The sequence below is a fragment of the Etheostoma cragini genome, chromosome 12 (assembly GCF_013103735.1).
Source record: "Etheostoma cragini isolate CJK2018 chromosome 12, CSU_Ecrag_1.0, whole genome shotgun sequence".
NCBI lineage: Eukaryota > Metazoa > Chordata > Actinopteri > Perciformes > Percidae > Etheostoma > Etheostoma cragini.
In genome coordinates, this window is record NC_048418.1 from 6,913,206 (window position 1) to 6,940,450 (window position 27,245).

Here is a 27,245-nt window from a genome sequence, read left to right on the forward strand (position 1 = left end):
ATATATATATATATATATATATTTATTTATGTTTTGACAGGTGCAGCCTAATTCCCCTGCAGAAATGGCTGGACTACAGCCCTTCTTTGACTTCATTCTGTCACTGGACAACCAAAGACTTGTAAGTTTATTGTTTGTCATATTGTAAGAAGTTGAGTCACTACTCATTGACTACAGATTGGACATAAACAAATATATACACATGGGAACATATAAGTAGAGTTACTATTACTGTTCCCCAGAATGAGGAAAATGACCTGCTGAAGGAGATTCTGAAAGCCAACATGGAGAGAGCAGTGAGGATGGAGGTGTACAGCACTAAAACCACAAAGATGCGTGAGCTGGAGGTGGTGCCCAGTACCAAGTGGGGAGGACAAGGCCTGCTAGGTGCCAGTGTTCGCTACTGCAGCTACCAAGGAGCCAATGAGAATGTCTGGCACATTCTGGTGAGCTTCTTCTTCAGGAACTAGGAAAACCAAAAGCAACTGACCTAACTTTGATTTGAACTTCTATACTTCCCATATTACACCTGTTATAGCTTCATCTTTAATTTGCTAACACCTATTGCTTTTTTGTAGGATGTGGAACCAAGTTCACCTGCTGCGTTGGCAGAGCTTCAGCCACACAGTGACTACATTGTTGGAGCCGATCTAGTGTTGCAAGATGTAAGACTCATTTTCATATAATGCTTTACTGCTAAATGTTTTTCAGATTTTTAAACAAATCTTTGAAAGATGTATTAAAGTTAACTTAGAGTTGCTGATTTCCAGTCAGAAGACTTCTTCTCGCTGGTTGAGGCCCATGAAGGGAAGCCCCTGAAGCTAATGGTGTACAACACACAAACAGACGCCTGCAGAGAGGTGGTGGTCACACCAAATGGAGCGTGGGGTGGAGAGGGCAGGTACATGACCATACACTGATACATGAGTTATTCAGGATGACTTACTGACAAATATCACTGCATCTCACCTTTAAATGAGTTCATTTTTTTTGCTTCAGGACTGTTTTTATTTATTTTAAGTAACATCCACTACTTTTCATTTAAATGCTAGATGAAGAGAAAGGTGCTCGTAGATCAGTTCTTTCCTATTGTTTAAAGTTTATTCAAATAAACAAAAATTAGATTAGCACGCCATTCAATTTCAATGAGGGTTTTTTCAGAATATAAAGTATTCCCTGTTTTAAAATGTATGAATTGTTATGAATATTCTTGAAGCATTTAAAAATGTTTGCTCTTAGTTTGGGTTGTGGAATTGGTTATGGCTACCTGCATCGAATCCCAGTACATCCTGATGTATCGACAGCTAAGCCCCCCAATCCTGTTCCCGAGGAAAAACCCTCCCCAGAGCTGCCTACCCATGGATTTATGGAGGTAAATCTCAATCCACCTTTAGTTGTTATTGAATGATACATTGGTTAGGTTTTAAGTGATTTTAGTGTTAAGTGATACATTTTTTAGTCTCTAAAATGTTGTTAGTAGCAGTAGAGCTTAATCCTGTTTCCTGTTCTTCAGGCACCTTTGGTGGCACCTTCAAGTCAAAGTGAAGATCTGTTAGACCTGGAGCAGGTCACCCTCCAGGAAGCTCCTCTACCTCCACCTGTCCAGCGGGTCATGGACCCTGGTCAGTTGACTTATGCAGTGGTTTTAGAAGATTATGACACATTTGTTGTCTCCTTTGCATCTAGTTGTGTTCATAAAAACCTTCTCAACAGAGCGTCTTGTGTTTGTATTTCCAGGTTTCTCAGACTCTGAAGGGCCAGTGATGAACCCTGACCCTGCAGATTTGGTAGACAGACTGGATCTGTCCATGTCGTCCATCGACATGACCAACACCGCACTGGCTATGAACGAGGAGAAGGACGGGGAAATCTCAGGTGTTGGTAAGTAAGGACAGCAGCTAGACTGGGTAAAGGCCGTCCACTCTGCCGGCGATTTGATTTCGCCCCGCTGCTCGGTTTGGAATCCTGCCTGTTTCATTCATCTGCTTCAGTTCCCAATTTTACTGGAACCAATCACAAACTGGCTTATCCACCTTGCGCGCTGTTGGCGGGTTTAACACGATGACAATACAGAAGCGACTAAGCAGCTTCTTGTTTACATTCAACATGTCGGCTACCGAAGCACAGCAACCCGTTGACGCCATTGTAGCTGCTGTTTCAAAACCTTTAATAGGTTAGTTTTCTTAAAATGGAACAGAAGCTTTCCCTGGAACAATTCCTCCAAAGGACCGGCTTTGGTAAAAGCTCCCTCTGCAAAATACATCACCTGGATCGTTGGTCCGATTGGTTGAAGGACTTTCCAATTGCGTACAGAGTCATTTGAACTATGCCTGTTAGTCACGCCCCTTGTGCAGAGAAAATACAGAGGAGACTTTCCAGACCAATGCTCAATCTCAACTCTATTGAACTTGTTCTTGGTCTGGTGAGAGCCAGAATACAAAGCAGCAGTTCATACAAATGTCACGGAACTTTAATGTACAGATTTTGCAAAAGAAACATAGACTGAATGTTTGTATTTCCTGTTGTACAGAGGAGCTAGAGGACAGTGGTCTACTTTCATCGTCAGCAGGCAGCCATAGTGACCCACAAGAGCTGAGCTCCCAGGCAGCCATGGACCTCACCTCTGCTCTCGGTTCCACTGACACTTTGTCTGATTCAGGCGTCACACCAGCTGAACCATTTCACCTGGTTACAGACCTACCTGGCTCTCTGTGTGAATCTAGTGATAGCCTGAGTTCCCCTATTATGAATTGTCTCTTCCCGTAGAGTCCCTAGAGTCTCCTGCTGAGCCCTCTGTCCCAGCTAAAGTCCCTTCCTGCTCATCTCCTGACGATCTCCTCCAGTCCTCTGCCGTTGATGAGCCGATAGCAGCCGATTCTCCTGCTCAGGACATCGAAGATGCAACAGGGCCAGCGGAGGAGCCTGCGGAGCCTCCAAATATGGCTCCCGCTCACCACTGCAGCCATGAGAGGGATGGGAGGGAGCCAGAAGAAGAACCGCGTCTTGAGTAAGCTTTTATCAGGCCGTACAAAAATGCAAAGTGAAGTTGACAATCACTTTTTTAAAGAAACACTATAGGATCTACAGGACAGACAGTGGGAAAAGCTGTCGGATTTGATACTGATAGTCTTACGAGAAGCGTTATGGCTCCTTCATCAGTTTAGTTACACTACAGAATCCTGCTACAGCATTAGCATAAAGTAGAAAAACACTGAGACACTGTAGGACTATCCTATTTGTTTTAAATGTGTGGGAATTGAAAGTTACTGCTAATTTGTACACCAAGGTTATAACATCAACATTTTTCCATGCTTGGTGCAAAATTAGATTATACGGGTGACAAGACTTTTCTTCTAGTACACTAATGTGATAAATACTTGAACACTTCCAAAGACAAACGCGTACATTTACTACAGCAAAGCTCAGCTGCACCTTAATAGCCATTACATTATCCAAGTTTTAGAAGCTACCAGACTGTTGGCAGTTCATATGAGTTGTCACAGTGCTGCATCTGTTGTCTATGTTTCAAATAACAAATGATTCCCAAAATAGAACTTTGAAAATTAACTTACTTATAGGATTATGACATTTTTACAGTAGTTTATGGCCAATGTATTGATTTTTTTAAGTGTTGGTATAAGGAAATATTTGTGCACTTGTGCGTGTACTGCGTGAAACCAGTCCCGTACTGGTTTTTACCCCAAATTTGATGAGGTCAACAGGTTTTACACATTATCTTTTAAGCCGAGTTTCGACACAAGGATCTGTGTTTTTTTTTAAGTCCCTCACCTCGAGAATGAAACAAGTGTGTTTCTACAAGATCATCTATTGAGTCATGGTTATTTATTTGTGCTTTAGAAAGCAACCGCTGTAAAGTAATCAGCAAATATTTTTTTTCTCCTTTGTTTACTTGAGACATATCCAGCGTTTCTGCAAACGATGCAGTTCAGTGTGGCGCTAGCTCGCGACCTCTTGTTTTCTCTCTTTAAAAAATGACTTGAGGAAGCCTAAATTTAATTTAATTTTAATGTTATCAAACAAAGTGAAATGTTCTCCCCTCTGTACTTTCTTCTTTTATGAACGAAGCGGTCAGTGAGTTGAAGCAGCCATGCTGTGTATTTAACCAATCAGCAACAGTCATCCCTGCAAACCCTACCCCAAACGTCCTGTACTTTCAGAAAACAGTTCCTACTGATTAGGGGCTTTTTGGGGAGTAAAAAAACCCAGACAAATGTCACAGAATTAAATGTAGATCCTGGTCCATGAGGTCAAGCGTAATGAGTTCCTAAGAAAGGATCCTAGGTCTGAGGGAAAGTCCCTGTGGTCGAAACTCTTGCTTTTTATTTGACTTATTCAGACATGCAGTATTTGAAAACTATTTCTACTGTTTGTATCACTGGAATTATGTCCCCCATGTTTAATTGAACACTATTTTTACTTTGTAATCTATGCAACACTAGACAAGTACTGCCTGTGTATAGACAGGTAAGGTTTAAATTCAATAGATTACATTTTATATACAGTATGTAAGAGTGATGCTGCTGTTAATTGTTTTTCATCTTTCTATGGGGCTTCTTACATTTTTTCATTGTCAAATCAGGTGCAGTGTAAAATAAGGAATAGTATTTTTGAAGATATTTTATCAACTGTATGTTTTATTAGGAATGAGTGCAGTATTTGTTGATGAATGTGAAACTGGTGAATCTTTGATGGTTAAACAATCATATCACTTAAAAAGACATTGTCCCTTGTTTTTCACAGTCATCAGCTGAGCACATTACATCGCAAGAAACATCCATTTAGAATTCCCATACATCTGTCAATGTAAAACCATTCCAATTTATTTATTTGAATGCCTAAAATATACATATTTCACAAATTATTACAACAAGGGGTATTGCAGTGTTATGGCCCAATTATGGTACCCAGCATGTTTTTGGCCAATTAGAGCTCACTCTATGCGTTCTCACTATGGCGTAAGACACTCTCTGTAATGGCAAAATTTACTTTAGAAAATTTCTGCTTGGTGACAAAAAGAGAGAAGTGGGGAATTACTGTTTATTTTAGTTTGGGGAATTCCCCACAGTGGATGAAAAGTCATATTCTATGATTGAGATTCCCCTTCAAATTATATTCTTGTTTCATTGAACTATTAAATCTGAATGAAATATACATTAGGAACAGCCCTCACTGTCATCAAAGTCACTGCCCATGACCCAAGCATGAGTTATTAAAGATATATACCTTATATATAATTTCCAGTTGCTAAAATAACTTGGATGACTACTAGCATTCTTAAGAGTAAAATGCAACACATGTCATTTTAACATCCAAGTCAAATTACCTTGATGAATGTGCTCCAGGGATTTGGAAAAATAACCGTTAAGTAAACTGTGCAACAAAATAAAACAGCTGCAAAACCAAAAAGAATATGTTGTACATATATTTACAAAAAAAAGTCCATTGAGAAGAGCTAAAATAATGGACAGAGACAAGCGCTTCTGTCAATGAGGTTCAAGCTCTGCAATAACTCCGTGTCTAAGTCAAGATCAAGTTAAGATGACAGCAGAACGGCGGAGGATTTCTTTGAGGGACTGTGACACTACCCAGAGTCCAAGTGCACTCCTAAACTGGCGATACTGCTGAGACCGGTGTCAAGGGTTGGTAGAACAAGGACCGCTTCTGGAATGTACTAGAACAAACAAACAAGTCTACCACATCCATGTGCAGATACACACACGCTCAGACACACAAGTACTGTAACTTCAGTTGCTTCAAAGTAAAACGCCAATCAGAAGGAAAGGACAAACAACAGTCAAAGTAAAAAGAAATTGGTGAGCGCTGGAGAAACAGTCCTTTCTTCAACTGAAAAAAAAACCAAACAGAAGAAACTACAAACCACTTCTCTCCCAGATGTCTTGACTGCTCCGGCCTGGTCTGGTCAGTTCCCTATGATACACCATGAGCCTTTTCCTCGCAAATTTGACTGGATTCTCATTGATACTGTGACTCCTGACCACACAACAGGGTTTAGGGTACTACATGTCATAGGTGGGTGGTGATTGGCAAATGACGAAGAGTTCTTGTTTAAAAATTAGGATTTTCACGTGGACTTCTGCCTATAGTGAAGCGTCAAGTCCCCTCCGCTCTTCCAGATAAAGTGTTTAACTGTTCGCAGGTCCATGTTTGGATCTAGCACCTGGTTAAAAGAATAAAAAAACATATATATATATATATATATTATTACAGTATATAATGACTGAGGATGCACAAGATGTACTCATGTCAAAATAGACAGGCAAAGACATCGTGCCCACCTGGTCTTGACACATTAGTTCGATCTTCTCCTCGGCTAGCATTGCCATGTCCTCCTCCTTCTCCTGCTCCCCCGGCTTATCGTTGGTCGAGGAGCTGGTGGTTTGCGACTCATTGTCCAGGTTGATGATCTTCTCGTAAACATGCTCCATCACCTTCCTCACCTGGAGCATGTCACTGGCTGAGAGACGGTCCCTGCGCAACACACAGCCGGTCAAATCAGCTCTTATCAAATGCAGCATGTTTGTTACACATGTGTCCCTTTTCACTGCATCACATAAGCAAAGGAAAAACAATCCATGAGAAGAAAAAGAAAATTACTTCTTTAGAGTTTTTGCACCAGAGGAAGAATGGGGCTGGAGGTAGAATGGGATTTTGTTGAACTTGGGCATATTTTTCTGAAATAGAGAAGAGACAATGCACGCAAATCAATCACATCAAATAAAGAGCCGCAACCGGTTAGTGCGAGTGCTTTATTGTCACACTGCTGAAAATTTACTCCTGTGAAAAACACAGTGACATAGCTTTTCAAGTCTAAATTTGGATTTTCAGTAGGAAAAGCATACAAAGTCACATGAGTCTCCAAATTTTAATTTATAGTCTATTCAACCTATAATCCTGATGGCTTTGTTTTCTTCGAAGTAATGTAAAGTTAAAGTAAAAGATGGAAACATAATTGTACTCACATCTACAGTTATATCAATAACCCACTGTGGAACAGTCTCGTTCAGCAGCATCGATTCAGTCTCTCCACCTGAGTCCCTGCATAGCAACCTGCAACACAGCACATTAGAGGCAATGCAGACATCTATAAACCGATGACATTACAGAGCACACTGCAGCTTTCCAATTTAACATTTAACCTGTGTTGATAAGGATGTCGGTGGAACATTACCTAAATAGGGTTCTGCCTCCTGCTTCCCCAAAGATGACTGGCGTGTGTGGTGGCACTTGGAAATATCCATTTCCTTTCTGGACCCTGTTCTCCTGCTCTCCATTCACTGTGGGGGCAAGAACCCAATCCTACTGTAAGTCAAACTGAATGAGGCTTTGGACACCCCCGCCCCACTCACTGACAGCGGCAGCAAATTATGCCGGGTGTGCAGCTAAGTGGATACAACAACAAAGTCCTCCACCATCTGGCTCCCTCATATCTCACTAACCTATCCCCCCTGCCAACCCCTATGGTCCCTCACATCCACCTCAGCTGGTCTCCTCCGCACCCACAAATCCACCCTCCGCAGTTTTGGGGGCAGAGCCTTACCGTGGTTCACCTCGTTCTCTTCCTCGTCCATGGGGTTGATGCGAGTTCGGGGCCAGAACTCCAACAGAGCCTGAAGCAGCAGTCCACCCAGGTTCACTGAAGAGATGAAGGAGCAAATTAAGTTAGCAGTCCTGCAATATAAAGTTAGCTTCAGTTTAGCATTATTTTCATGGTTGTACATGTAAATGGGTGAACCAGGTCAGATGTCTTACACTTTGGGTCGGACCCATCAGAGCTTGAAAACCCAGCGTCCTTTGCAGACACCCAGGCCGCGAAGCAGTCGCTCTCATCTAATGTGATAGTGAGCATCTATTTTAAAAAGAAAAATCAGAACTATGAGACAACTAACCAGGGATAGGGAAAAGTTGCAGCTGCTGCGACAGATGAGAAGCTCTTGTATTACTAGATTTGTGGCTCACCCCAGTTTTCAGATCAACAGAGAACCAGTTTGGTACGTAGACCATTTTGAAGCGCTTTTTAATCTCCTCATCAAACTCCACTTTCCCCAAGTCTTCACCCTTGCAAGCCTGAAGGTAAAAATACAAAGTCAATTCCTACCACATGTACTGTATCACCAAGAAGAAGTTCACACCAGGCTCATCAGGAGAAGTCTTTTTTTTCTGTAATGATTCATTTCATGGGTAGAAGCTCATTGGGGCCAGTGAGCAACATATAACCACGACCTCTTCTAGGTTGGACTGTGGTGGGATTTGTTAGAACAGAATTTGAACCACTACATTCACTATGGCTTGGACAAAAGAACAGCAAATGGAACCCCTCTCTAACGTATTTAGAAATAACTTGGAGTGTACCTTCAAGACATCCCAGAAAGCCACATTGTTGTTGGTATCTTTGGTGAGTATGTGTCTCTTGTCATTCAGAATGTGGCACTGTATGATACTGGCCCCTCCTGAAAACCCAACACAGAATTTTACTTCATGGAAAAGTAACAAGTAAATAGACAACATTGTAGATTAATGAACATGTTTACCCTTGATCACTTGTTCTGGTTGAGTGCACAGTGGTGTCAGAGGGGTAGTGCAGTCATTATCGTACTCCCCTGATGACCGGAAGTTGTGCATTCCCTTTAGAGACTGTACATACATATAGAAATAATTATCATTAGAGATTGTCCAGGATTTTTATAATCGCTTCCTAATTCTCCCTTGCATCAATAGCTGTGATTAATGTAATGCAATTATATTTTGTGCATCGCCCACATCATCACAAAGCTGGTTTGAATTCTTTCACAAATTACAGGGGGATTACTACTGAATTAGGCGTGGCCAAATGGACACGTCTATCTACACTGTATTCCACAGTCATGCTGACAGTCTGCCAGTGATCTCAGAGGTGTCACGCATGCTTACCCATTTATTAACGGATGACTTGGTGGTGGAGACCCAGATTGCTGGAGGTGGGTCAGCAGATCTGTCCAGTTCCATCTGGGCAAATTACAAAGACAGCAAAAGGTTGAATGAATCCAAATGGTTAGCTATGAGCATGGGAATGACAGAGAATATAGAGGCCATTATTCAGAAATGTTTTTCATTTTTTTTGCCTTTTAAGAAATACATACATAGTAAAACTTTTCTTAAAATTAAAGCTGTCACTGCTAAAGAAAAACCTCAAAGCATGTTACCAAATCATGCATGTGACATTCTTCTTAAGATTTTTTTTCTGGTTAAGACACTGAGCAAATTAAGATGTACTGTAATATGCATGCAAAAGAAACACTTATCGCAGGTCAGTTGCAAAAAAACAAAACAACAAACAAAAGCAGTACGCCCAGTATCTACAATGCAAGCAGGCACCAGATGTTCAGCATTTGAGACAAGACCTTTACTGCTCAATGATAAACTTTTTAAACAAAAAGTTAGAAAAATCCCAGACAATTATTTAATTTTAAACTGAAAAAAAAGTGTTCCAGATTAGAGTGTATTGGCTTCTTACTTTGAGCACTGGAGCCTTTTCCTCACAGATGAGCACACGGATGTCCGGGTTACGCAGGTCAGTGCAGTAGATCTTTTTGTCTCTTCCTCCAGAGTAGACGTGTGTAAAGGCCTCATTGACCTGCAGGGCCCAGACCCCTTCATCGTGCACCCGGTAGGTGGCAATGCACCTCTGCTGGCCGAGTGACCATAGGCGGATGGTGCCGTCTGAGCTGCCCGACAGGCACTGTGGAGAAGGGAAGCAGGTTTAGATTTTAAAATTCCTGTTTAACAGCTGGCACCACTGTATAATTTAGATATCTTGACTCACTTGAGTCCCATCTCGATTCAGCAGCAACGACTTGACGTTGTCTGTGTGGCCTTTTAGCTTCATCAGTTTTGCACATGTTCGAGGATCCCAAACCCTCAGAACCTACAGAAAGAAAAAAAAACAGTGAATGAAGATGGGCACCTTTATCACTAAATTTACTGTACATGCACACTAGAAATAGATTAATGTGACTAAAAATAGTTAGGTAACCGTTCAGATAAATCATTCACAAGTACTGAACACCTCCTGTAAACCCGGTTGGTAAACTAATTAATGTCCACACAATATATCATACACATCTTATGAACATCTCAACAGAGTGCAGTACATTCCCAAACTAGATAAAGGTTGAGAATTGCATAAAAATTCCTGATATGATGGTAACATGAAAGGTGAAATAATCTGTGTTGTTTTAATTTAGTTTCATTGAACTAATTGTGTGCATGTGTCTGTGTAATACTGCTGGAAACCCCAACCTTTTCTGTGGATCCAGATACAATGACTGTGCCCATCTGGTTCATAGACAGACTGTAGATAGAGTCCTTGTTCCCACTGAGAGATGAGGCTGTTGGACGTGGATTATAGTGAGTTCACAAGTACGGAATATCTCCCAGAGAAACATATCGGCCATTACACAACCGTACAAATGCACGATAATCCAAAAAGTACAGTAGGTATTGGACAGAATTGGGGACAACTGTCACACACAAACAAACAAATACTTACTGGTGACAGTGTTGTTAGAAGCAGTGAGTGCTGTTAGTGTGTTCACGTCCCAAAGAAAGATCTGCCGATCCAGACCTGCTGATGCCACAAGCTCCTTGTCCTTAGCGTAGGCCAGAGCTTTCACATAGTCCTTGTGGGTTCGTAACGTTGACATACAGAAGCCTTTATGCGCATTCCATACTTTGACTGTGGTATCTGATGAGGCGGATATCACTGAAAATAGATGACAGTGAAAATGTGTCAGCCAGCCAGAATAGTAGTGAAAATACAATGCAGCGCTAATCAATGCCTTGACCCTAAATTAAATAGCCCCTAGTAATCACACTCACATGTTTTGCCATTGCAACAGAGAACTATGTCATTAACCCAGTCTGTATGATGCTCCATCGAGGCAATGTATGGGTCCTGCTACAATGAAAGGGAAAAGAAATTAAGACACTTCCACTATTGAGAAAATAAAAAAAGTATGCATGTGACAACTCTGTAACCTAATTACATTGAAAGTGTAATTTCAGAATATAGATTATGAATCTAGGAAGCCCTACTTTATGCTGGTAGACACTCCATATCCGGATGATAGAGTCCCTTCCAGCAGTGAACAGCCGGTTCAGCGCAGGGTCCAGCTGGAGTGCATTCACCCCATTTCGGTTGTACTTCTCCACCTCATCTCTAATGACATAAGACACCTGAAACACAAAGACCAACGTGAGTACTAAGGTCACCCTCCTATGTCGACCACTTCTGACATTTCCCCACAACAAACCCCCTTTCTTGTGCACATCTCGATGCTTCAACGCGCTAAAATGTTGAGTTCCATGCTCTTGCTTAGAAGGACGTAATAGTTGAGGAAACGTAAAACAAGCTAAATTACACATATATTGGGAAATATTTCCCATTGAAACATATGTGACAATGGACAAATTCAGTACGTACATTGGGTGCTTTTGATTTTGTAGCAATTTAATACAGTGGCAGTGATGCACGACAGAAACACCGAGACACGTAGGTTTCCCAGCAATTAGACCGAGCCCAGAATGTACACCGTCAACACTGTAACAGCATAAACATGCAGCTAAAACAGCGCATGACTCATTTGTGTTTATTGACGACCTTAGTAGTTATGTTATAATGTATATAACACGTACTTATATGATAACTGTTTAAAAAATATGCAATCATTTAGATGTCAGCGTGCGCAGAAGATGCTAACAACTAACGTAAGCTAAGCTAGCTAGGTTAGCCGGCTTGAGTCATGACTCATAACAGCAACACTGCCTTTTACGGTCGGTTTTTGCTGGCGGTCAAATATCCGTGAAACACTTTTTAAGGATGGACACCATAATGTTGCCGTTGCCATACACTTAGCAAGAATGCAACTATCATAATGTACCTGTACTTTTCTCCGCCCAGCAGCATTTTGCCTGTGATGCGTGGCCATCTTGCATGTTGACAGTCAATTCATGTGATGCTACATCCGGATACAAAAAAAAGAAAACATATGCACCTGAGCTTTATGGGTAATGTGGTTTTCACACTGTCTTCTCGTTTCTCCCTAAGACTGTGTCGGAACCATAGACCGTATATATATTAACGGTCTATGGTCGGAACACTCACCTATAGGATTATTGGGAGCACCATACTAATACTGTGTTTGACCCCCTTTCGCATTCAGAACTGCCTTAATTCTACGTGGCATTGATTCAACAAGGTGCTGAAAGCATTCTTTAGTAATGTTGGCCCATATTGATAGGATAGCATCTTGCAGTTGATGGAGATTTGTGGTATGCACATCCAGGGCACGAAGCTCCCGTTCCACCACATCCCAAAGAGGCTTTATTTGGGGGCCGATTTAGTACAGTGAACTCATTGTCATGTTAAAGAAACCGATTTGAAATGATTTGAGCTTTGTGATATGGTGCATTATTAATGCATATTTATTAATTCTGACATTCAGTTTGGAGTTCAGGAGATTATCTTGACCAGGACCACACCCCATTAATGCAGTGAAGCAACTGCCATGTGATTGGTTGGTTAGATAATTGAATTAATGAGAAATTGAACAGGTGTTCCTAATAATCCTTTAGGTGAGTGTATATGATTAATATTAACGTTCTATGGTTTCACTGAAGGAAGTGTTTGGGAGACCAGAGACAAGTTAATAAGAAGGCTTCACGATGTTAAAAGGCAGGCATCTGCTAACTAAAAGGGCCCCTTATAGCTATGATGTTTAATTGCATTCTAGCAAACAGGCCTACTCTCAGATATCTTACAAAAGGCCATAATTGTGCTTATTTTATCACCGTCAGTGCTTAATTTCCCCCCCAAAAAGCAAAGTCTGACACACGCAGGCAGAAAAACACCAAGTAGGCCTTTAATCTCTTAAAGAACAGTTAAGAATATATCTGAGGATATTTTTGCTTATGGGCTCTTTTATTCCATGATTAAAAATAATCATAGTTGTGCAATACCTAAATAAAACCAGGTGCCTCATTGTAGCCTTCCCAGTCAGAACATAAATATTAGCCTACATATTGATTTCCAGGAGTACTGCAGTCATGAGTCAAAATCCAGTGTTACCATTTCATTATCCAACATGAAAGTCTGAATGCTATCTTGAATCCCTCTGTACACCGAAATACAATATTTCTGAGAAATACAGAGTCCCAGTGGGATAATAAGAGTCTAAAAGACAATACTCTGCCTAAGAATGTGTAGGCCTACATTTTCAATTGTACAGTAGAACTAGGTAAACTTCTCCACGTTGCTTAAATTTCCAACCAGTCTTGACTTTGAGAGGTTGGTCTTCACGTTCTGGTTCTCCCTCCCAAGTACAAGACGGTCTATTATAGGCCACTAGAGGGCGCATTAAGAGACCAACACTGTAGGCGTGGGCTACACTGCTAAGTCATCCAAAACCACCACCCCTCAGCCCTTTGGAAACAAACAATAACAATGCTGACATCTTGTTTTTAACCATGCCATTTTACGGTTCATTCAAGTGCAACAGGTTTTTGATTCCAAATCAAGATGACAGCAGCTTGTTTTTATTGATTAATTCCTCTCTGCGGTTGACAATGAAATCAGTTGTTGCCGAGTTGAACTGCATGTTAAATCAAATGTGTAAATGCAACATTAAAATAGCATGCCCTGTTCTGTGATTAAAGTAACAAACGAGTTAATAGAAAACAATAGCATAGGCCTACATTTCGTCCATAGGCCTATCCTCCAAAACGTGCTGTAGTTCCTTTCTATCTAAAACCGAACCGTTATCATTAGTAACCATGTGGTAACGGTTCGGTAACGGTTCGGTTTGTAAACTTGAATTAAAGACGTGAATTTTCTTAGTTGTGAAAATCATTCTATTGATAGATTCTTGTTTTAAGTATTTTCACTAATAGCCTACAGATAAAAAACCAAAGTCAAGCACAAATGTAGGCTACTGTAGTACTCTAAATTGATATCAGCCTTAAAAAAAATTGATTATCTTGCTATGCTGTTTATCTTACTTAGATTGTATAAGTCCAATACTTTTTGAGTGAATTTAAATCGAGTGACAGAAAACCTTTATGCTAGCTACTTCATAAACTCAGAAAAACCAAAAACAACCAAAAATAAACAACCAACCGGGAACGTTGTGTGAAGGTACGGCGCAACCGCAGGGGAACGTTACAGTTGGTTGGTTCTCTTAACGTTTAGGGAACGTTGTAACTCGGAGGGAACGGTCCCTAAACGTTAGTTTTTGGTTTGGTTCGAACTAACCTTTAGAGAACCAAAAATAACGTTCTCTAACGTTCCCTAAACGTTCTGTGTTAGTGGGGTACAATAAAGGCCTGTAGGCCGCGTAGGCTACCACATCAAAATTAGGAAAACTAAAGAGGTCTATTTTATATAAGCCCCTTTCTGGAAGTGATTCTCTCACAGAACGCTCGGTTAGCAAAGGACTGCGTGCCCGTTAGCTCAGCCTATGTTTTGTTTTTGTTGATTTGGGGATGTGGTAAAACTGCCAACTCTCGTTCTGTATTGTGTCATATTTGACCGTGACATGTAGGAGCGGTAATCTCCTGCGGTGGTCCAGCAGCGTCCTCCCTCCCTCATGCTCTTGCTCAAGGGCAAATCGAGGTGCGCCTCTCCCGCCGCTGCGCAGCTGCTGAAGACAGCGCAGCATCCTCTCCACGCTCGGCGGCTCGGGACCTTTCCTCTGTGGGATGAATACAGAAGAGCCACTCGGATGGAAGGGAAGAGGACAACTTTCTCGTCGAACCTGTGATAGTTTCAAAATGTCCAACATAAGGTGATTAAACGACTGGCATTTATTTAGAATCAGTTTTGTTTGCTACTGTTCGCTTAACTTTGGATTGTGGTGATAAGACGCACTTTTTTGTCCTGTTGGATTGGAGTTTTGGCCCATCATGAAGAATACACCTTGACAAGAAGACATGGATTTTGCACAGAGAGTTTGGCTGTTCCTTCTTCTAATATCCGAAGAACTTAACTCTGGAAATCATGCGGTAAATCTCAGAGTTTCATATGTAAGTATGTAAGATTTCTTAGATTTCTCGAATTAATATTGAGCATGCATTAATGTTGTGGCCACACAGACCGAATAGGTGAATTGCTTCTTGCAGAGTAAATATGTTTGACATCATTTGTCAACAATTTGGTCGTCTGACTTTCTTTGCTTTCTTTGAGTTATGATGGAAAACTTCAATACAATGAAAACAATAATAATTCAGACAAATCATAGCTTAGTTATTATTAATCTGTATTCATGGTCAATCTATATTTTAAAACAATAGGCATTTACTTACTTACTTGTTATACATTAGCCTATATATATTTTAAATGTACCAGAAAGTGAATAATGCAAAATATAAATTTAATGTTTAATGTTTTAATGGTCCCTGTTAATTACTAAATGCTTATACTTAGTTTGAATACTTATAATACTTAATTATGAATTATTCACTTTAATTATCTCTCACTGTGACAAAATCTGTTATAATACAGGATGTATATTTCTAGTGCTAAATTGAGTGTCCCATGTCTTTTGTGACACAATACATAATGCCATGTGAGGCAGTGGTGTCACATTTGCTATCCATTTTTCTCTTTTGGTGACATCTGGCACCTTCGCCTTCTCGTCTAATGTGGCTGATGTAACTCAAGATTAGTTTTAAGATTCGCCCTGTTTTTGGAGTGGGATTCAGTTAAGCATAAGAACGGATATGTCCGAAACAGCAGAGCTCATGGAAGAAATGGTCATCAATTCATCCCTAATGGTAACAATTTCACTGCTGTCTCGTTTTGTGGGTCTATACTTTCTGTAACCTACGTATTTAAGCTATCTGATGCAATTACATTGAAAGGTTTTTGCAGAAGAAGTAGGTCATCAGTTCAGCCTGTGCACCTCTGATCACAGTATGACGCTCTGAGAGGGCATATACAGACACACTGCATGGCCCAGTGCACACAATATGTACAGTCTGACTCACAGTTTGGGCTGGAGCTTTGTTTCCAAAAGTATTACTGTCAAATATTCAGAATGTTTAATTTGATGGTAAACCTTCTGTCAATAATTCCACATTTGGCGCTTGTTTTTACAACACAAGAGAAAGTTAGCAAGCCTTGGTAAAGGAAGAAAAGTTGCAAGAAAGAAAACACAAAACTCCTAACAGACCCATTCTGTAATATAACGTGAAATTATCATGTAAAATATATACTTAGTATACCAGAAAGACCTTTGCAATGTAAACAAAGTAACCCTAAATGAAAACACTTTTTTTAATTTGTGTAATTTAATTTAATTCTTAAATAAGCCTCTTAAGGATTCAACCCCATAAATAAAGAGAAACACCAAACCCTAATATGAGAGTAAAAGTAACAGAAACCAGAAGGTAATTCAAGATAGTATTTTTACTATGAACCTGTATATAATTGTGGTTGCATAAAATACCTGTATGATATTTGGCATTAGTTTTAGTAATACCACATGTGACATAATGACCATTACTGTAAGACTGGAAAGTGAAAACACTTCTATTTCAAAGACACAATCTTTAATTCACATGAATACATTTCTGGTGTTTTCAATATATAAGAATATATATCAGGAAAATATAATTCGGCATACAAAAAAAACTCAGAAAGGAAGAAACAATAACAGCTAAAATGCCTTTGAATTTTTTTTATTGACCAGATTACCTACTTTAAATGATAATCAGATGACAAAGCTGCATAACACATAATACCATTTGGCTACTCTGGATAAGTAACCAAAATGAGAATTTTCATGAGAAAGAATAAAAAAGTGGCAACAGAATGTCAAAGTATGGCGAGGAGAGCTGGCCCCTCCTCTACACTATCCATGGAACAATATGTGTGTCCTGTCAAAGTAATATGGAATATAGGTTGATAGAAATAGATATGGGAACAGAGCAAAATGCCTGGTATAGTGCAAGTGATACAAATAATGAGTGCAACCGATGTAGAACATTAGCATATTGGGAGCACAGAGGTGATACTGTTAATGAGCAAGTAATCATCGCTCAAGAGACAGTTTGTATTTGACACATTTCAAATGTTTACAGTATGATGATAGAAGTAATGTGATGAAATGCAATTCCAAGAAATTGTTGGGCTCTAAATTACAACTTTCACATGCATTTTTGAACAGCTTTTAAAATGTTTTAAGCAAGAGACATACTGCTTTCATATGCATATTCAAACAAAGCCTTTTATTTTTTATCAGTAGCTTCCTCCATAAAATGAGTCAAGGACATTGATTCATTTTTGTTTCATTTTGAATGGAGGAGGTTTTCATTGAAACCATTCAGTAACAACTGAAAGCTAGACAATGTTTATCCATTCACACATATAGTAAACATATTATACATAACATAATTCTGAATCCCTTGTTAGATGCACTTGATACTCTTCTACATCACCTGTATACTTAAGTTTAGATGTCACATTTTTATAAATTTGCACTTTTATTAGAGAGAAAATGAAAGGATGTTGAAAGCGTCTGTGTACACAGCTCCTACCCCCAAAGACAAAATAATGTTTTTTCTCCAGCACGTTATGACACACTTATAGTTTAATTAAAGCTATTTCTACTTGGGAGGCATATTATGCAATAAATGTCTCAATGTATTTAAAGAAAATGAGGGTTCTTTACTCAAAATGGAATCATCTTTCATATAATTTAAGAGTGAGGATCTGATACTTTACTCTATTAGAAATAAGTTAGTTACCTTTTCCATAATTTCCATTCAAGTTTCAAAGTTAATTAATAATTGGTGGTAGCTGTTTAGATTGAGGACAGTAATAAACTGCTAAGGGATTCAAATGTGAGCTAGACCAATAAATCAGCCAGGCTGATTGTGTATGTTGGCAGATAAATAACAGGAATGTATAGTGCCGACATGCCAAACTAGCTCTGAGGTCATTCAGAAACTGTCTGTCCACCAGAGCTCTGAGAAGTGGATTTTGACACTAGTATCAGTCAGGGTGTAGTTTAAACCTAAACACTCTGGCTACAGGTCTGTCTGTGTCATTTCACATCATTGGATCTGTTGTTCAGCTCTCAGTTATGAGAATTTAAAACAGTAGTATTGCAGAACACACGTGTCAAGTTAAGTGTGTGCGTGCCATTCCATTGCCCCGCTCTACTTTCAATCTAATTATCATCATTTTTTGCAGTGATGATAACCATGTCACATCTGGCTGTCATACGAATTCAATTTCATTCAACTAAAATCATTTTTTTTTCTCTGCATTGTCTAATTCTTTGACTTTATTTTCCTAGCACGTAAATCTAAACAGTGCACATAGGCAGATATTCTCTCTCTTTGAGTGAATAATATTGATACATAGATTGATTACAGACGCTGCCGAGTAGAGGTCATTAGCGTTTGTCACCTTTTACAGAAGACATGCTGTGATGTGCAAATAGACCTATTCATTTTCATAGCAAATGGGAAAGCGCTGGATTCAGTGTAGACCAGCTGATCTGAGATCAACCAAATAAGCAGATCAAGTGAAAGCAGATAACTAGCATCTGGCTGGACGTGTGAAGGGATCAATGCATTTCAGGAGAGGAGGAGATGGAGAACTCACAGAGCTTAGTCGATATGAAAAGGATACAATGGTATTGCTCTGTCAGAAGGGGGACAGAGAAATGTAATCCTCTCTTTAGAAAGCTTTCTCGGTTATTAAAATATCAGAATGTCAATGGCTAAAATGAGGGAGTGGAAAGGCCTTTAGTTTTGTCTTTATTTAGACAGTGGCCCTAGCTGGTCTCTGATCAGATTACTTGCAAACTGTCCTTTATGCTTTATATAAGTCCAGAGGAACCAATTTTGACAATAAGAAAGAAGGAAATTAAGATTTTAGAAATGTAGCATTTCAAGATATTAAAATTACTTAGTAACATCTCTGGTACAAATGATCCGTCATTTTCTAAAACAATTTAAACACTAAAAATTGTAAAATGTATCACTACCAAATTGAATTGTCAAGTGTCCACTTTTTTCACGTATCAGGAGCGCTGTCTTACTTTGTAATCATAATATTCGTATCAAATCACTAGTTTATTGGCACCCTGGTGCAACAGATTCAACTGTACTCTCACAAATTGTCTTTGTAGTTCCGCAGTTCCTCAACTCTATGCAGAGATTTTTTATGCAGAAAAGCTGCATTCTTTCTAATTTAGAGCAGGGGAGCCTCCACTAGTTGCAAAAAGAAGTCTGTTTCTATAGAAGACTATAGAAGACTTCTTACTTGATTTGTTACTTCAATAAACATTTCCTTAATGTGTTAATGGTCTCAATTGCCAGTGTCAAGTCTTCTTCATTACAGCATGATATTCATTTAGTAAATTATGGTCGCATTTAGATTAAAATAGACGATAAAGCAGGGGATGCTCTAGGGCATGGCAGCGTGGGATTGACAAGTTGCTACCATGCCTCCTTGTGTAGTCCTTAGGTTGTCTGTCAGATCCACCCCTCGCTCCTTCCCAGCTCCACCCTCCCGGCAAAATCACTTCTGGCTCCAGAAACACAAGATGGCTTCCAAATGCTAGTCCACAAACCAATGGGTGACGTCACAGTGGCTTTTTCCACTTTTATAGAGTCTATGTCAGCAACTTAACAACTATGGTTCTTTCTAACGGCTCTAATCCTAATTTTCAACAGCAGCAGCAAGCTGTTTTCACTAAAAACTGAAGAGAGCTACTGTAGGAGGAGATTTTGGCTTTCAGGGGTGTGTTTTGATGGGATGTTAAAAATGCCAGAATACATCTTTAAGGTTGCTGGCAGGTCAATGTCAGCAACCCTCCCAAATCAGTGCTGGTGAAAACCTCTGGTCAGAGCTACAGTTGTAGACTTAATCCTTCTGACTCACAACTATGGCTGCCCTACTTTGACAGAGGCAGTTGGATAACAGGGAGCTGCTGGTCAGTGGTAAGGTTGACACATTTATTATGTCTCGGGACCTCCCTCAGTACCATCTTCCAATCATTAAAAGCAGGGGTAATTCAGTGATTTAAGCAATTACATAGTGTTTAACGAAGAACAAGGCGTCAGTGATGACGTGAGGAGACAGACTGTGTCCTTTAAATATCACATGTTTTATTGAAATTGGACTTTCCTAGCGTAAAAGAATATTCATCATTTCCTGTTGCCTAATTGCTGTGTTAATAAATGACAGGGGTTTCTGTGAATCTGAACGTTCAGACCCCATTTAGAGAAGTTTTTACAAAACCCACTTTTATATTGTAAGTGCTTGTTAAATCATCTTGATGTTAAACATTTCTATAGAAAGCTATAATACCAAAATGCCAGATGTCTAATATTTACTCTCCTTGTAGCTGTATCTTTCTCTTTAGCTCGTAAATGCTCCACTATGTTCACCAGATAGCTGCTCACCTTGTCTGTCAGCTGTTGGGTGCCGAGCATGTAGTGCAAAGTGGGTTTATCAGATCTTTTTCAATTGAAATAGTTGCCTGCTGTGGCTGGCATTGATTCTGATGAAGGCAGGGAGACTCGCGATGTGCAGTTAAAAGGTGAAGCAATACTAGAACAATGAACTGAAATATGCTAAAACACTCCGTAGAGCTGAGGGAAATGCAGAGTAATTCTCAGGCGTCACTACAAGCAACCTTTTTTGATACATGATCTATGTTATTATATACATTAGTTAGCTTTAAGTCTAAAAATATGTCTAATTACAAGGTGACAGACAAATTGTCAGTGAGTTGGAGAGAGCAATCAATCAAAAGGCAAAGTCCACCATAAGAATAAGGTGGATACAAGTGCACTGGAAATGCAAAGTAGGCATGACAAGGGTACCAACACTATGATGGGCTGAGAGCAGAGGCCCTAATCTAATGTCCCGATCCTGCCTCTTTTGCTGAGCAGCCACACATTTTCTACAGTTTTTTTTTAACCCTATGGGAATGCTTTTGTTAGATGTTTTATGAGCGTTGTGAGGATCATGATTTATCTGATCTGTGTATTGAATGAAGTGCCACATCCAAGAAGCCTTGTTGTTTATAAATTGCTGTTTCATTACCATGTATGATGGAAAAATCTCTCTTACCTTGCTCCATCTCTGCTTTGTCTTCACTCCCCATATCCCCGCCCATAGCTGTAAGTAAATTCTAGTACAGGAGAATCAGGATGAAAAGATGGCAACCATGCTGTTACCAACGGGTCCTGATGGCTTGCGGCGGTTCACTCGCGAATCCTTGGCTGCGCTGGAGCAGCGGATTGCGGTGGAGCAGGCCAAAAGTGCCAAGGATTGCCACGAGGCTCACAGGAACACAGAGCCCCCCAAACCCAGGATCGACCTGGAGGCAGGCAAGCAGCTGCCGCGCATCTTTGGTGACATCCCTCCAGAACTTATCGGGGTGCCACTGGAAGACATTGATCCGTTTTACTACAAGAACCAGAGGGTGAGAGCTTCTCTCTCTTCTTATGTGTGTGTGAGTTTGTTAGGTCGGTGGTGGTCATGTGTATGTCTGAACAACAAGTCTAGAACTTGTCTAAATAATGCCAGAAATTAGGAAAGGTCCCTAAATAAGACAAAGAAAAGAAACAAACTGACCTTCCAACTATCTAATCTCAAAGCAGAAAGGCCTTTATTTATGTTTTTATTTTACATTTCAAATATAGGGAATTTATAAAAAAATACACAAATGGACTTTGGGATGAGATCAGTCCCATTTTACACCTCTTCAACAGACATCGGAAGAAGCAGGGGCCAAACAGCTGTTGTGTGGTCAAAAGATAACATATTCAGACATTAATGGCACCTGAACAAAATGGCAAAAGACAGACATTCGGTTCCTTCTCATTGTGTCAGCTTAATGAATAAAGAATTAAGACTTGTTTCACTTTTTGTCAAGTCTGTTTTAAAACAATAGACACATGCTACATTTACAGCAGTTTCCCCATTCTGTAATGATACCTCATGTTTATATTTGCTATTAAAAGATGCTTTCCTAACATGCTTCCGCCTGAAGTAATGTAGAAAAATGTTTTCCAAAGTATAGCTGAGGTTTCAGCAGTCTGAGTTATCTAGATGAAGTTGTTATCTTCCAATGTTACAGTCTTACAGTCCCTTGTTTTTGTTTCTCCAGTGTTTTCTTTATGAGCAGTGGTAGAGGAAGAAGTAACACAAAAAGGAAATGTGGTCCTAAAAAGACTGTCACTTTGGAAGATACAACTTTTATTTGTCCAACTCAGACAGTTGAAGACTCATAGTATCTTCAGCTAATCTTTGAATACATTAGTGCAACGAGGACTGTAGATTTTGTCCCCCATCACTTACATTGGGCACTAGGATTTTGAACGGTTAATTAAGGGACAGGTGGAAAGATTATGAAAACTGTTTCAATGTGCACCCGACTAAGACAGACTTGAAATATTGTGAACTTTTTCTTTTATACTACGACTGATTTTAATTAAGGGCACACAGCTTGCTCCAAACAGATGCAACATTCATGTTTCTGCGTCTTTAAACATTCACTGAAATGATTGCATCTCAACAAATGGTTTTGATGATCTGATACATGTTCCTGCATGTTAAATTGTCAACCTAACTCTCATCTGGACCTGTGAACGTATGTTAGGGATCAAGTTTAGCCGTGGTTTTCAATGAACTCACCAAGTGGTGTTTTAAAGCAGCTACGCCAGACTAGAGCGACTGCGTCTTTTGTGGATGCAGAACTAGGATTATCAAGTTTTGAGTCAGTAGATCAGGCTGCTGCCCATAATGGGCTGCTTATGGAGAGATGAAAAAGGACGTGGGAGTCTTTCTCAGGGTCTCTTTGTTTTGACATATATTGCACTGCTGGATGGGAGGATTATCCAAAGACGGACAAATATTTAAATAAATGCTGCATCTGTTGGGGTGAAGGTTCGGCCCGCTTTGGAGTTGCCTCCCTTATCTCAACTGGCCTCGCTGGCTGCGTGTTTGTGAACTCGCTGCTTTCTTGGAGGCAGACGTGATCATGTTGGAAGTTAACACAGGTGGTAGACAGAGTGGTAGACTCAAAAGAGCAACTAAACTTTCATACGCTGCAGGGAAAGAAAACAGCTGTTTTTATTTTTAAGGCCAAGACCAATACAAATATTTGGTTATTTCAAAATCCGATATTCCTATATATTGGCCGATATATATTTAAAACAAAATCCAGAAACGTGTTACAAAACATAAACAGAACTTTAGTTATTTGTAGTTATTTATGAGTTCTCACTAAAATAATACGATAATAATTCAAACAGAGCAACAGCAAAAGTATTTTCTTAGTTCTTAAATTCTGATAAATAAAATTTATAAAAATGCAAACTAAATATATGAAACTTAAAGTCCTTTGAACAAAAACACAATAACAAAAAAATGTACAATCTGATGAATTATTACAATTTGTTTTATTTACAAAGTGAAAGAACATTTTTAGAAATGTGTTTTTTCTCACTAATGATTTCTGTTTCTGTTTCCTTTGCAGACTTTTATAGTACTTAACAAAGGGAAGGCCATCTTCAGATTCAGTGCCACATCTGCAGTTTACATATTTAGTCCGTTTCACTTCATCAGAACAATCGCCATAAAAGTTTTAGTCCATTCATATCCTTTTTGATTACCCAGAGCCTGTGTCTCTTCCTGCCACAGACATGTAGAATAATCATGTAACTGTATGATTCATTCCTGTTAGACCATATTATTACACTGTTACTTTAATTAGTTTTTTCAAGGGTGATATTAAGGGTGATAGTAATCATTATAATGTGAAGGTAAAAAAAAGGGCTTCACTTTACTTCAGTGTGTTTACTTTTGTGATAGCATAAAGATTAGACTGCTGGCAACAAACCATCATAAACATTTGTTCACCAAAATAATAATGGTATACTGTAAAAAGGCTAGATACTCGTCCTTGCATCTCATACTGGCGCATAAGCCAATTTGTAATATTTACTGATTTCCATTTCTATTGGATTTTTTTGTAGTCCCATTTTTTTTTACAGCTTTTTAATGGTCCTCTCTGACATTGCAAAACAAATCCCCTCATATCCCTCTTTTAATCTCTGAAATGAAATAAGAGCAAGGAGATTTCACATCATGGGACGGCTGCCTATTAGTTCTCGGATCGCCGGTTTGTACTTTACATGCAGGAGGAACTCTTTCCTCTGCATCTCCTCTATGTTATACATGTAAAAACATTGATCAAATTTGATCACTATTGATCAAATTATCTATTGAATAACAGCTATCAACTTTAATTGATCTTCTGCAATCAATCACAAAAATTATTGACATGCTGAACTACATTTTTAAAATCCCTACCTTACTTTCCCTTTTTCCCTAATCTGCGTTTACTGTAATGCTGTTGGCACATACACTGATGGTTTATCCAAATGGATATATTTCATTGGATTGCAAGAAACGTGGTCTTATCACAAAAAGCTTTTAGAAGTTACTCTTTGTACAGTACATTTTTCCTTAACCTCTTTTTTCCACGTTGTTCAGCTTGTTCATAATGTTCACTATACTGACCAACTGTTTCTTCATGGCCATGTCGGATCCGGGACCATGGACCAAGTACCTGGAGTAAGTAAACACAGTATTTCAGATGATAATGTGTGCCTTGGACATCATTTGACACTGTGCTACATGTGTTCTAATGTGGAGCTTTGCTGGGGTTTGTCATTTTGTCAGTGTTGATTGACGAATCAGTGGACATGTAAGTAATATTTACTGCAGTCAGAATGCCACATAGGCATGTTAAACGAAAACGTGATGTGGAATGAAACTAGTTGCCTAAGTGTTGTGATGTGCATGATGTGGTAGATGGGTCATGGGCATTCTAGCATGCAGCATGCTAATTGCATTTACTTAGACTTTTGCAACTTTATACATTAATTTTTAATAAATGCAAAATAAGATACTTGTAAAAGTTGTTTTAGAGAGATAGATGAGAAGATTAGTACCACGCTTGTGTTAATACACCTTAAATATGAAGCTACAGCCAGTAGGCAATTCGTTTAGCTTAGAAAAACAGAAGGATATGGCTAGCCTAGCTCTGTGATCAAACTAAACTCACTCAAATTCGGCCGCCGTTTGTGGAGTATTTATTTTTTTTTTTTTTTTAATATTCGCCCTTAACAGCCAGTTGGAGTACTCCTTCGGGAAGGAGACGTCAATAGATACCATATGTCTTAGCAATGTTTATTTCCGCCATCAAACATGAAATAAACATGATTGCTCACTTTTCTCAAGCCTTCTCCTTTATTGTTCTGTCTTTGCTGATATTGAGTCGCAGAGCTATAATATAATAACAATAAGTTTGTCGTCCATTTCTAAATCTTGATGACGTCAGTAGAATCTCAACGCTGTGACATCAGGAAAATGTAAATGCTATTGGGCTTTTGCAACACTTCCTTAATTTGTGTGTATGCATGGCTTTATATGCAATCATGCCACGCAAAACATTTGCTTTAAGGTACTTTTTGTACAATAACACACATAAGCTTTACATTTGCAAATTTTGTCCGGACAGAGCCAGGCTAGCTGCTTCTTTTACGTCTTTATGCTAAACTAAGCTACCCAGCAGATGATAGCTTACAATTTTTCTCTTTAAATGAGGCAGATGTGAAGTAAGACTGTAGACAAGTATGAAGCAATTTGGAATATGAGTGAACCACTTAAAAGTGTTCACCATATCTTGTGTGTACTGCATTGAAATGTACATACTGTACATGGAACACTGTTCAATGTAACTGCAAAAATATAGTCAAATACATTTTATTTATAGTGTCAAACCCCAACAGAACTTATCTCGGGACACTATATAGATAGAGCAGGTCTAGACCAAACTTTTTAATTTTCAGAGACCCAACAATTCCCCACAAGGGCAAGCATTTGGTGCGACAGTGGCCTTAACGCATGTTATAGTTATAATGATATGTGCTCATTATGTTACTTTAAACGGTTTAAGCATGCTAACATATTACAGATTATTCTTTCTTTTACTTATCATGTTTTGCCTGTGAGTCCTTATTGTTACTGATTGTGGTTTATTTTAATGCTCATTTCAGTTTTAAACTGTAAATCTTGTGGAACACTGGATGTAGGGCTAACTGCATTTTCTCTCCCTTCCATGAATATTTTTCAGGTATACTTTCACTGGCATTTACACTTTTGAGTCCTTGATAAAAATATTAGCGAGAGGATTCTGTATAAAGCCGTTCACCTTCTTGAGAGATCCATGGAACTGGCTGGACTTCACCGTTATTCTCATGGCGTAAGTAACAATATCATTCATGCTTCAATCATATTGGCAATCACGCTCATGTTCATTCACTCTACATCAGTGGCTATATTGGGCAGACACATCTTATCATAAAATTCTACCTTAATTCAGTCTTCACATTCTGTCTTGTGGGGCAGTTTTTGTGCAGACTGTAATGTTGGGATAATTTTAAAAAAATGTCAGAGAGACAGTAATGTCAAAGAGACCGCAGTCAGTCAGTCATCTTGAGTGGTGATTTGAAACATTGTGAACTAGAAGCATATTGTTGAGGTCATAGATCTGTGATCCATGATGTAGGCGGCAGATTAGAAATGGTGACCTCTCCTAGACCAATCATCCTGACAGGACATTTGCGTTGTTTGAAAACAGCAAGACAAAATCCTTTGACTGCGCGTAGATACACTGAAAGCTGTAATCACCTTCAGCAGTTGATTTGTTTTTGATTAATTACGGTTCAGTCAGCTAATTCATCTGTCATTTCCTCTCACAGCTAATCAACAAATGCTGTTCTTTTTTTATGTTAAAGAGACTATAATCAGTGTTACTTGTATGTGAAAGGAGTTGCTTTTAGTGATGAACCCAACTGCAACTCCACTCAGCTCTAATGAGCGTTTTGGAGTCTTTCAGATTGTGTTTTAGTTTTTCAAGCAGTAACTGTTTTAGTTCCCTCTCACATTTCAAATACCATTGCTTTTGGCTGCTTTCATGTTTTAAAATGTAACTGTATACTATGTCCCTAGCACCAAACAGCAGAAAGACTGTGACTAGATGGTTAACATAGTGAAACCTTTAGCATTTAGTCTCAGTGACGTCACCCATTAGCTCAGGCCATTTCCAACATGGCAGTGCCTGACACCGCATGAC

The 27,245-nt window shown here is 39.2% G+C and overlaps 3 protein-coding genes across 8 annotated transcripts in view; 2 read left to right on the forward strand and 1 right to left on the reverse strand.

The window, feature by feature from the left end:
• The window catches only part of gorasp1a (golgi reassembly stacking protein 1a), a 6,330-nt gene extending 923 nt beyond the window's left edge, over positions 1-5,407 (forward strand). Inside the window, 9 exon segments of the mRNA XM_034888883.1 lie at positions 41-121; positions 243-446; positions 579-665; positions 771-901; positions 1,240-1,372; positions 1,514-1,622; positions 1,738-1,881; positions 2,531-2,743; positions 2,746-5,407. Coding sequence (XP_034744774.1) covers positions 41-121; positions 243-446; positions 579-665; positions 771-901; positions 1,240-1,372; positions 1,514-1,622; positions 1,738-1,881; positions 2,531-2,743; positions 2,746-3,011 — 1,368 coding nt within the window. The 3' untranslated portion in view covers positions 3,012-5,407.
• Positions 4,638-12,056, reverse strand: LOC117954851 (WD repeat-containing protein 48). Of its 2 annotated transcripts, none has more exons than XM_034888878.1 (18): positions 11,958-12,056; positions 11,113-11,253; positions 10,897-10,975; positions 10,568-10,780; positions 10,318-10,406; positions 9,842-9,943; positions 9,533-9,757; positions 8,950-9,024; positions 8,571-8,673; positions 8,392-8,489; positions 7,999-8,106; positions 7,792-7,888; positions 7,580-7,675; positions 7,211-7,316; positions 7,002-7,089; positions 6,637-6,713; positions 6,318-6,510; positions 4,638-6,199 (listed from the first exon to the last, which is right to left on the reverse strand). In XM_034888878.1, exons 1-18 carry the CDS (start codon positions 12,003-12,005, stop codon positions 6,104-6,106), a joined length of 2,034 nt encoding a protein of 677 aa, XP_034744769.1. In that variant the 5' UTR covers positions 12,006-12,056; the 3' UTR covers positions 4,638-6,103. The 2 variants fall into 2 exon arrangements, with proteins under 2 accessions (XP_034744769.1, XP_034744770.1); XM_034888879.1 differs by having other exon boundaries at positions 10,897-10,972; positions 11,958-12,050.
• Positions 12,057-14,593: 2,537 nt separating this feature from the next.
• LOC117953778 (sodium channel protein type 4 subunit alpha-like) overlaps positions 14,594-27,245 on the forward strand; it is a 37,802-nt gene continuing 25,150 nt past the window's right edge. The window contains exons 1-6 of one of the 5 annotated variants that reach the window (XM_034887094.1): positions 14,594-14,858; positions 14,965-15,096; positions 21,215-21,521; positions 23,580-23,699; positions 24,591-24,679; positions 26,244-26,372. In XM_034887094.1, the coding sequence (XP_034742985.1) occupies positions 21,255-21,521; positions 23,580-23,699; positions 24,591-24,679; positions 26,244-26,372 (605 nt within the window). In that variant the 5' untranslated portion in view covers positions 14,594-14,858; positions 14,965-15,096; positions 21,215-21,254. The other 4 variants (XM_034887095.1, XM_034887096.1, XM_034887097.1 and 1 more) reach the window with 4 other exon arrangements.

Excerpts from the sequence above, each read along its gene's own strand:
- LOC117954851 (XM_034888878.1), bottom strand. The coding sequence starts at position 12,005 with ATGGCCACGCATCACAGGCAAAATGCTGCTGGGCGGAGAAAAGTACAG. Across the intron at positions 8,674-8,949 it reads AGTCATCCGTTAATAAATGG|TCTCTAAAGGGAATGCACAA; the intron begins GTAAGCATGCGT and ends ATGTATGTACAG. Across the intron at positions 8,490-8,570 it reads ACCAGAACAAGTGATCAAGG|GAGGGGCCAGTATCATACAG; the intron begins GTAAACATGTTC and ends TTGGGTTTTCAG.